The following is a 12148-nucleotide window of genomic DNA, read 5'->3' as shown; positions in this document are numbered from 1 at the left end:
TTGATTGTTTTCTAGAAAATTAAAGAAATGCGATTCTTATAATTCTTCAATTTTTTCTAAAACTATGAAGAAAATTGATGTTTTTATTTTTGTTTTGGACTCTATGTCAGGCTTTCTAAAAAAGGTAGAATACTTTTTTGCCCTAAATTGCTAATTAAAGGAGCTATAGGCAATTCTTTAAAATTGGCCAAAACTTTAAGCCCAAAATTTCGAAAATTCGAAATATTTAAAAAACAAAATAACCATGAGGTAGCGTATTAAATTATCATTAGAAAAGGTTTATAACTCATTTTTGTAAGTAAAATAATAACGGCACAAAAAAATCAAAAAATCTGATCCTTTAAAAATGACTTAAAAATTAGCTCTCAAAAAATGGTTAGGAAATGCTTTTAGGAGGGAAAATGTGTTAGAATTTTTCAAATTTTGTAATTGTATTTGGGTACCTTTTTTAAGAGGATGATTTTTCGTTGTATGTATGACGTAGATACACAAACAAGTTCGAAGATGTAAAAGTGAAAGTACCGAGAGTTATGTGATGCAACCATGCCGATAACCCCAGACATGGGGCGATGCCGATGACCAGACAATCCTGTCTATATATATAATATTATTATTGTATCGCAAAATAAGCATTTATAAGTTAATATAATATTAGTTCCCATAATTAGTTTTATTTTTACTTATCTTTTAATTTTGGAGTAGTAAAGACCGCAGCTAGATAGATAGTCAACCTTTATTTTTGTACAAAATTATTTTTTTTAAACGTATTCATAAATAATTCCACTGGCGTAGTCGTTTATGTAGGTGTCTTGGTTTTGCAAAACGATTGCCAAAGCCGAATGCCAAAAATCGTCAGTATTAAGTTAAGAAATCAGTATAAGAGTTTTTCTTTCCATTCTCATTATTTTCATATTTTACCTTATATAATTGTTGTGTGTATTTTTTAAAAATTACTAAAAGTACGAAATAATTTGTTTACATTAGTTACATTTTTAAATTACGTTTCAATATTTTTCATATTAATTTTTAGTAAAGTTAGTGTCACATTCTGAAACTCTTTTGTCTAAATTCAATCAACTTTTATTTAATCTTTATTCGCCACGACTTCATATGGAACTGTTTTTTGTTTCTTACCAAAAATACGCCTTATCCTCTAAACCTTTTTAACCTAAACAAAGTATCAAGTTACAAACTAATATTTCTCGGCTATCGCTACATACTTCTTAAGTGCCACACATCATTACTTTTCCCATAAATAACTGACACTTATTTCGAACCTATATAACAAAAAGAGTATTGTCCTTATATTTAAACCGCGTAATATTCGGCCATCCTAATTCTCTTTTCCGCCCTCGGAAAATAATGATCATAACTTCCTGGCCAACAATCCTTGATGACCTCAACAATCCTGAAATACAAAATTCTACAACAGCAAGACGGCTTAGTGTGGATCTTGGTTGTTCCTTTTCTTAAATATTTTTTTTTTAATTAATTTAATACTTTGCCTCTTAATTAATCGAAAATACTTTACATTTTCTCCACAGCGATTTATTAATCAATCATAGCATTTCATAGCTATTTTCAAAACTATCTGATGACTAATTTTCATTTCACAACAAATAGTTAATTTTCTATCTTATGTCACTTTCTCAACCCTATTTACAGGTCATTCACCCCATACATTACTCTGGCCAGATTTTTTTTTTTTTTTATCAACTGTTTAACACACGTTCCCTTTTAAGTCGTCCTGTCCGACTATTTTTATTCAACACAGGTTACCTTTTAAGTCGCCCTGTCCGACTATTACATTTATTCAAAATGCCAAGTGCTGTATTTAAGAAAAGAAACAACAATCCAACAGTTCAAATTCTAAATTCTACATTAACTTTCCAATAAATCAATCAAATCATGTCTATCTCTTGCATCTTCATCGGATTCACTACCTGAACTCTCATTAATCATTATACTACGATACGGTCATAAAGAGTCAACAGCAACTAGTGTGTTAAACTTTTTATAGTCTCTCATACCCTTTACACTTCTAATCTTATACCTATCGTTATCAAAAATCTTTTCAATTACATACGGCCCTGTAAATTTACCACTTAACTTAGAGTTGACGCCGGTCTTGCTACAAGACTCACCACCTTTCCATAACACTAAATCACCCTTTTTATATTTTTTCGGTGGTTTTCTCTTTCTATCAAAACAAACTTTCATTTGCTCAGAAACTCGTTTCAAATTTTTACTAGCGTCCTTTCTTTTATCTGAAAAATCAACCGTGATTGACCCTTCTAAATCTCTTTGAACATTATTTTTATACCCGAACAAAAGCTCAAAAGCACTGTATTTAGTACTATCATTGACAGTATTATTAATGCCTCAAATAATTTCAGGTAACTTATCGCTCCATTGTAAATCACTATCACTAGTCATTGTTCTCATTGCGTCTAAAAGTGTCCTATGAAACTTTTCTACTTGACCGTTAGCCCTAGGCGTCGCGGTAGCTGTCCTTATATGTTTAATCTGTTTACTATCTACAAATTCCTTAAAATATCTACTGGTAAATGCCAACCCATTGTCAGAAGCAATATGTTTTGGATACCCTAAATAACCACCAAAAATCTCTCGAAAATTCTTAATACATTCCGCCGAATCTAAAGTACGACAAGCCTTTGCTACCATGTATTTCGTAAAGGAATCAACAATGGTCAAAATATACGTAAACCCTGATTTACTTTTAGGAAATGGACCAACGTGATCGATATGAACTGTGTGCATAGGCACATCAGGTTTTCTATAGGATGTAATTTACCCTCTTCTTTCCCGTAACTACCCTTTTTATAATTACAATCTAAACAACTTTGAACATATTTTTTTCACAAATCGAGACATTTTTGCAAACCAAAATTGATCCTTTATTAATTTTAAACAACGTACAAAGCCTGGATGACCTACGGAAACATGATATTTTTGCAATATTTGGAATCGTGCAAATTTTGGAATAACTAATTTTTCGCCATTTAATGTTTTCTTAAAAAGTCGACTATTTTTATATACATATTGCCTTTTAAAATCGGGATTAGAATTATTTTTAATTTGATTTATGATATTTTGTAGTGTTTCATCCTGCATTTGGATTGTTAAAAACCAATCTTCAATATTAATTTTTGATATATGCACCGGCGGATTTCTACTTAAAGCATCTACATGCTTCATAGTACTTCCAGGCTTATGTTCAATTTCAAAATCATACTCTTGTATCGATAACCACCATCTAGCAATTTTTGGAACTAAATCGCGTTTTGCAAAAGTATACCGGACTGCAGAGCAATCAGTTATAATTTTAAAATGTGAACCAATAAGATAAATACGAAAACGTTTCAAGCCTTCTACTACTGCTAAAGTTTCTAATTCATAACTATGATATACCTGCTCAGCCACCGAAGTCACTCGGCTAAAATAAGCCACAGGTTTAAGTCCTTCATCGTAAATCTGAAAAAATATACCTGCAATACCCTTCGAGCTTGCGTCGGTATGAATTTCAGTTTCACGATGCTGGTTAAAGGGCGTTAAAATGGGTCTTGATATTAATTTATCTTTTAAATCGGTGAAAGCAGACATCTGATCTTTTTCCCACTTAAACGGGGCATTCTTTTTTGTTAATTGCGTAAGTGGCAAGGCAATTATGGCAAAATTTTTAATAAATTTTCTAAAGTACCCAGCTAAGCCTAAAAATTGTCGAATTTCGTGACCATTAGTAGGCTGTTTAAAATTTTTGACCGCATCTATCTTAGCTAAACCCAGAGACAAACCATTTGGACCTATTTCATGACCCAAAAATTGAATGCTTTGTTTTAGAAAAGAACATTTTTTTTAATTTAATTTAAAACCTGCCTCAGACAATAACTGCAAAACTTTTTCTAATAATTCTAAACCTTACTCAGGAGTACTAGTGGGGATTAGAAGGTCATCCATGTAAACTAGAACTTGATCAAACCGCAAATTACTCAGAGCTCTGTCAATAGCACTTTGAAATACAGCTGGCGCATTTATCAAACCAAAAGGCATTTTTATATACTCAAAATGACCATCTGGGGTGACAAATGCCGTTTTATCAACAGAGCCCGAGGCAACAGCTATCTGGTGGAAGTCTTGATTACAATCTAAACCTGTAAAATAATATTTCCCCCCTAACATATTTAATTGTTCTTCAACATTTTTCATAGGATAGACTTGTTTTTTAGTTATTTTATTTATTGACCTATAATCACAACATAAACGATATGAATTATTTTTCTTTTTCACTAGAACAATAGGACTAGCAAAATCTGAATTAGATTCTCTTATAATACCTGCAGAAAGCAAGTCATTGATAGAAACTGGCAGCATCGACAAAGGTCCCCTAACTATAGCTCCTGGTATACAAATCAACGATTTGCCCAAGTGGAAACATTTTCCATTTACAAAAACGTCTTCTCCATCCTTCACCCCCTTGATATCCACTGGAACGACGTGGGTTGACCGTGGACTAATAATACTATCCTCTTTAAGCAACACAAGTGGCCTCAGATCTTCAGCTTCAAGTGTCAGTTCTTCCAATAAACCAGCAATGTCTTGGCTCAATTTTGCCTCGTCAGAGTGGACCACTAAAGAAATTCCTGTAGCGTTAATAATGGGTTGTCCAATTAAAACATCAAAATCACCCATTGGAAGGTTAGTTATTAAAGCGGATGTTTCTATTTTAACTTCATCAATTTCAATGCTAAATTTAGTTGTTGCCTCACTTACGTAAGTGCCACCTCCAAAAGCAGTTAAAATATTTTTGCATGGAAATGTTGGCAATTTCATTTGGTTTACCACATCACAGTCTATTATATTTTCCTGGCTACCAGTATCAATATATCTGGTTACCAGATGCCCATTGATTTTACAGGATTTCTTGTAAATTTGATTCACGTCTTTGTTTAAAAACTTGACAGATTTTTTCCCAACGTTTTCACGTGACGTGCTAGGAGTAGCAATATTGCGTGAATTTCGTAGGCGGCAGTTTTCCTTTTTATGGCCCAATCGACCACATAGGTAGCAACGTATTGTACTCTTAAAACGGCAGTCTTTAGCTATGTGGCCCGGTTTTCCACAAATGTAACATTCTGTTGGCTTTTTGGTCTCACCTTCATGCTTAAATCTTTTTGATTTAGGTTCATACGTAGGACTTTGATAATTTTCTAAAGGTGCTATAAAACCAGCATACAGTTCAACTGTAGTAGTGCATTGGAAAGCACGGGCATTTGCCTGCAATTCTAAGGGTAAACCCTTAATAACGGAGGATATTGCTGCTTCCTTATCCAGCCTGCATTGTTGAATTAGCAACAACTTATCATGATAATAGTGGGTCATTGTCTCATTTGGCCTTTTTTTTCTATTTACTAGCTCTTCCAAAACTGTGGCATAGTCTGTACATCTGAGAAATGCCCTGGTAATAGCCATTTTCCATTCTTCCCACGTTTTTCTGTAGTCGTCAAGACGATTAAACCAGCTACGCGCAGCACCACGTAACTTTTGTTGCTTATACGCCGTTTTCTGATAATCTGTCCAGCCGTGAATCTCACTTAATTGGTCGATTTTCTGAAGCCACCCTACAATTGTAGTACTTTTATCGTCTGGGTCAAAGGTAGGAAGAATATCACCCCGTATAATGATCGTAGAGTTCTCTCCATTATCACTCTCCCTTTCGGTTAAATCAACCTCAGCAACCTGTCCAAATTTCCTCTTTAATGCTTGTTCAACTTTCCTTTCAATGTGCTTTTCCAGCAAGCTTTGGTATAAATTATTTTCATCATCACTCATGATTTTTTTTAACACAAACACCGAAACACCCTGTATATTACACAATTAATTTTGCCACCTGCACTATCAAACAATCACTTATACGAAAATAGTCTAATTCAGCGAACGACTCTAATACTCCGGCGCGTAGAGTTCATTCCACTTCTGATGTTAAAATTTATAACGAAAAATAAACTCTTTTGTCTAAATTCAATCAACTTTTATTTAATCTTTATCCGCCACGACTTCATATGGAACTGTTTTTTGTTTCTTACCAAAAATACGCCTTATCCTCTAAACCTTTTTAACCCAAACAAAGTATCAAGTTACAAACTAATATTTCTCGGCTATCGCTACGTACTTCTTAAGTGCCGCACATCATTACTTTTCCCATAAATAACTGACACTTATTTTGAACCTATATAATAAAAAGATTATTGTCCTTATATTTAAACCGCGTAATATTACGCTAAATTCTTTAAATTCAAATATATGTACTCTTACAGCAGCAAAAGATTGCTCGTACCCTCAAAACATTTACAGGCAATAGCGAACATTTACAGTTTGTTGTCCCAACCCAATCCAACCTGTAAAGATTCATTACGTCAACATTTTCCCACTAATGAACAAGTCTTTGAGAAACCAAAAAATTTTGTAGAGAAAATTCTCATAAACCAATAAATCCGCCAACCCCAATGTCTACAACCAGTAGAATACCATCTGCAATAAGTAGAAATCGCTCTGATGTTCATATGCGCATAATTCAAACCCGAAATCAAAATCAAAATTCATTTCCTCAAAAACCAATTTGACTTATCCTATATTGCGGAAAGCAAATCCCAATATCAACAAGAATATGAACATTTTGCACAAGAATCAGAATATGAAACTTGCTTCGAATCTCCTGAATATGGTGAGGAATTAGAATATACCCAAGATTACGAAAGTTCAAACCAACAAAATACACAAGAACAAAATTTTTTCTACAGCCCTCCAGACGAAAATCCATCCTAAATTTAAACAGTTTCCAAGTACATTATTTGCCCTCGTTCAGTTGGTAGTGGTTGTTCGTGAGGTAGACATTAATCCTAATAAATCACTATTCGCGAAAACTTTTCCACAGAAATCAAACATCAAAGAATCTTATCAATATAAAAAATTAATGAAACCTGTAGTAGTGAAAGAAAATATAGTAACCACACTAAACAGAAAAATTCATAAAAACTTATTAAAACCACAACGTCTCCTTGTTTTAGATTAAACAAATCATCCCACTCCTGGCCCTCCTACATCGCTACAAACTTAGAAATAAAATCATTAAAAATCCCATACTACTACCTGCTCTAGGAAAAACTTACATAGCTACGATAAACATACAGCCCTTTTTCACATAAACTTAACCGAAATAGAAAATCTCCTATATAATATACAAAACATCTTAATTCAGGTAAACAAAACCATTTTTAGTACCCAAAAAACAGAAAACTTTTCAATCCGTACTTCTTATAAATTCAATCAAACTTACGAATATCTGCAGACAATTCTAAGAAATTCTAAAATTTTTCACAAATCTAATCGAGCAAAAAGAAGACTACTTAACGTAGTCGGCAAAGTTGATAAATGGTTCTTTGGCACTTTATAGATTCAGACGATGAAATTCATTATAATAATTACTTCGAAATAATGATAAAAAATCAAGAAATCTTAAATACAAATTTTAACAAAGAACAGTTAATCCTATCTACTGTTAGATAAAATCTTGCTAATAATTTAGAGAAAATAAATTCAAACCAACAAATTATATTGGAAAAAATACAATTATTTGAAAAAGAGCAACTAGATTTGTCGAATGCCCTATATATGACTTTAATTCTAGATAATATAATGTTACAAATAAATACTTTAATTCCAATATTGAAAATGCAATCTCCTTTACTCATGTAAATAAAATGCATAAATCTATTTTTAACCCTAATCAACTTTTAGCCTAAATAGAAAACATAAAAACAATATATGGTCCAAATCGAATACCTGAATTTAAAGTGTTAATTAATTTTTATAACTATTTATCTGTCCCAAGTTATTATCAAAAATAACAACTTGTTTTGCCCAACGATTATATCCTTAACAAACTATATCCTGCTCACGCAAAAAGGCTGCTGGACCACAGAAGAAGAATGTCCGCAACTCGAAGACCTTTTTATCTGCAAACAAACCACCCTATTGAAGGATGAACGTTGTCTCTTCGAGCTGCTAACAACCTCACATAATAGATGCACGTTAACCAGCATTAACTTACAAAGAGGTATCATTTAAGGCCTAAATGAAAATCAAATTTTGGTAATTTTTGTGAACGAGATAGTCGCCCAGGACAAATGTCAACAAAGACTATACAAAGTTCTTCAGCTTCAAAGCTCTCCCTATCTATGTGTAGATATAGGTAACCATGAAGGTGAAAGCACATCAGAGTTTCAATATATGCTGGAACTACCTAACTTTTCGTATATACCAAGCAGCAACGGTTTGGCAGTTACGTAACTTTATTTGTTAAACTTCCTTGTTAGTCGAGTTTCATTTAAAGTGGATTTATTCGCTAAGTTCACATCGATAAGATCACATATTTTATATATTTAATTTTTTTATATCTACTTACATTTACTTTTTAAACTGTTTTAATTTTTTATTAGCTTTTAAGGATATTTTGAGTATGTTGTAATTGAGTTTATTTAATGTATACTTTTAGTATTAAGTTTTACTATTAAGAAGTTGTAATTTTTCTGTATTCACTCATAATCTATCATTTACTGATTTTGAGTGTTAAATTTATGACAAGAGAAGTGTTAAAATTATTGACAAAAAAAATTTGACAATTTGACTTAAGATGTAGCCAAGGGGCCTTATACCCCAGAAATGTTAACAAAGCACTTAGCCAGTGCACCTTTCCCTTGAAAATTTTACTAAGCATTGACCAAAGAAATGGGTTTTAGTAGGTCGGGGCATGGCTAACTCTAATCCCACACTACCCTGGACGTTTGACAGGAATCACCCCCAACCAACATGTAGGGTGTCTGTTTTCAGATTTCCTAAATCTCTTAAAAAGAAAAAAAAAACTTATTAGGCTCAAGAAGAGAATAAAATAAGTTGTATTTGAGTAGAAAAAAGGATACCAACTTTTTGGCAAATAACTGTATAGGTTTAAGCGTAATGTACTATCAAATCAAAATATAAAGAAATAAAAAAAAAATAAGAAAGGCAAATAAAAATGAATACAAGATCAGAGATAAAATAAAAAGAGTCTTTTTTTATTAAATGAACCATAGTTTAATAAATTATCTCGCAATCTACTGAACTAAACAATCTAAGTCACTAAACCTGGTTGTTTTCTTGCTAGAAAGCGCTCATTGTACATTTCCCTGGCTCGTACACTAGTTCTGCAGCACAATATGAAGCAATCATATAAATCTACGTTTTCTCTATATGTAAATCTCTTCATCTTAAACTTATTGTTAAGTAAAGAGAGTTTATCACAGAAGCAAAATTGTTTGCGTATTTCAAAACACTTGATTAACATAAACCTCAATAAAATAAACCAAAAAAATAATTATTCAAAATATCAAATCTATTACAATGATCAATAACTTTAAAAATATCATAATTATTTTAAAAGTTTAAGTGTTGACAGAGCGATGGTATCGCTATGACAATAATCTCGACATTTGTTTTCACAGCCAACTAAGAAATTTTTTTAAAATGAATTTATGTTTTCCGCTATATCAAGATAGGGTTGTAATACATGGTTTAAAAGGTCTTTTTACGTGATATTTAATGACGTTTAAATCCAAAATGGCGGCAATGGTTGTAAAAAATCTAAAATGCCTAGAAAAACATCGTTAACGTTAATCGATTGGTCATAGTATAAGTATCAAACTTTATTCAAATTGAATTTTAAATGGCGACGATAATGTAGGTTTTTTAATAAACTAATTTTTAGATTTAGCCCGATATTTTAAAAACCACTGTAGCTTCTTAGCAGGATCTTAATATCGCATGTGATTGGGCCTGGAACAGCACAACTTTTTCCCCATTTAACCGAAACTATATCTCTTACCGTTTACGAGGTCCACATGCATATAATTTTATCTGGTACGTCCTGTATATTAATGGTTTCTAATTTTAGTATTTAAGGTAAATTATATTATTTAGCTACTTTTTTAAGTGTGTAATTGCAATAACAATACATAGTTGTAGCAATAGTATTTATTCTTAATCTTTATTGTTATTTAATCTAAATCTTATTAAAAGGATTTACGCTTTTTACGCTTAACTTATATAAAAGTTAAGACATATTAAAAAAATGAATGTTTTTTTTTAAGTATAGAAAATATTTAACAAAAAACGAAGGTACTTTACAGATAAATTACATAAAAATATACCGAGAGGTTGATTTATAAATATTGAGGTATTGCGTATTTAATTTTGGTAAATACAAAAATGTTAAACCAACATTCTGTTTTACAAAAATGACAAAGTATTAGTATCCGTCTTTAACAGGTATCTTAGATTAATTGTGGTACAAATTTTGTGTAGGTTGAATTCGTAATAAGTTATATTTTTTTAAACGAATCCTCTAAAGACAACAAAAATTATAAGAGAATTAATTATCTGGCAACGCGCCATAAATATTAAAAATTTTATATCAAGGTAAAGCTTTTTTCATACTTCATATCTAAACATTTTATAACAAGATTTACCGAGCGTTCCATTTAAAAAAATATAAATATTTTATGATAACATTTTTATTATTCACCACCGTGCATATGTAAAAATATTCTTTGTTTGTAGATTTTTACCAACATTACAATTGTGCCATAAAACTTTTTGCTTTATGTTATTTAATTTAAATGCTATCTTTTCCTTACGACTTGTTGACGCATTCTTTATATAGGAAACACAAGAGGGCACCTTAATTTAAATATTTTTTTTTTTAACAGAATTTAAGTCATTGTACACCATTATTTGTTTTATATTAGAAAAATTATTTTTTAATCAAATCATAGAAGAATATAAATAAATTATTATAAAAAATAGAATATAACCAAATTTATTTAATAAAAATAATAAATATAATACTAATTTTAACTTTTTTGTCTAAATCAATAATATTTTAGGCAATTAAAATTGCGTTTTTTTAAATAAATATGTTAACTCTGATGATAAACGAATTTTTTATTTGACTCTAAGAGGTGAATAAATTCAGAAATAATTATAAGCTAATAAAACAACTAATTAACAGTTTAAAAAATAGAAGTGGGCAGATATAAAATATAACGTTAGGAAATTGTGTAGAGGGCTTTAAGACCAGAAGAACGTAAGGTTTAATAATAGGTGTATTAATATACTATTGGTTTATATTCTTAGAACTATTACCTTGGAAGACTTTTACCTTTTTAATTATTTACGTTTAAATTAAAACTGAATTTCATCAAATCTTATAAAATTCATTATTACACAATACTCCTATACCACGTTTATTAAATATACTTTTTGATATTATTTTATAATGTTTTTAAATTTTGAAATATTTTTATTTCTTTCTTATCTTTTAAATATTTAAGTAAATTTATATTATTATAAAATAATAAATTTTTTTGACTTAAATGATTTATTAAAACTACCTTAATATGTATTACTCTACTTTAATACTCTTTCGAGGCAAATGTATCCCGACATCTTTTTTAGGCAATATCCTAAGAATCCTTAAAACTTTCTTTATACAATAATAGGATATCAATACGACTAATATTAGGAAAACTATAACATCTATGGAATGATACTCAATAACTCCCATGTGTCTACTAGGCGATTGTAGATGAGTAGCACCCTTATGACGTAGAACGTATTCGGTCCAATAGACTGCCTTTTGTAAAGAGGTTTCTTTCTGATCAAGGAGTAGTGTTTGACGATGTTTTACCTAAAAGTTTAAATTTAATACAAGTTAACTATAAAAGGTTTAAGAAAATCATATCTTTTATATTTTTTTAAAAAAATTGATTTTCATATCTTTTTAATTTAAAAAATAGTTACTTGGTTCTTATATCTGGGATCTATAATAATTGCCTTAATTGCTCGCAGAAGTATTTCAGGAGTAATAGTGTATAAATCCAGCTTAATTGCATATCCGTCTACTTCAGCTTTAGCAGCGTTGGATTCATGGTCACAAAAAACAGGGAGAGATACAACTGGCACACCGTGATACACTGTTTCAAACATACTTAAAAGTCCCCCATGAGTCACAAAGGCTTTCAGTTTTGGATGACCT

At 30.9% G+C, this 12148-nt stretch overlaps 1 protein-coding gene across 3 annotated transcripts in view; it reads right to left on the bottom strand.

Moving 5' to 3' along the window:
• Positions 1-11509: 11509 nt before the first annotated feature.
• LOC126738445 (UDP-glycosyltransferase UGT5) overlaps positions 11510-12148 on the bottom strand; it is an 83219-nt gene continuing 82580 nt past the window's right edge. For 2 of the 3 annotated variants that reach the window (XM_050443796.1, XM_050443795.1), the window contains exons 7-8: positions 11914-12146; positions 11510-11800 (exon numbers count right to left, since the gene is read on the bottom strand). In XM_050443796.1, coding sequence (XP_050299753.1) covers positions 11516-11800; positions 11914-12146 — 518 coding nt within the window. In that variant the 3' untranslated portion in view covers positions 11510-11515. The remainder of the gene's footprint in view (positions 11801-11913; positions 12147-12148) is intronic. The other variant, XM_050443797.1, reaches the window with a different exon arrangement.

The sequence above is a fragment of the Anthonomus grandis genome, chromosome 7 (assembly GCF_022605725.1).
Source record: "Anthonomus grandis grandis chromosome 7, icAntGran1.3, whole genome shotgun sequence".
In the NCBI taxonomy this organism is placed as follows: Eukaryota; Metazoa; Arthropoda; class Insecta; order Coleoptera; family Curculionidae; genus Anthonomus; species Anthonomus grandis.
This window is presented reverse-complemented; position numbering and strand designations above follow the sequence as displayed.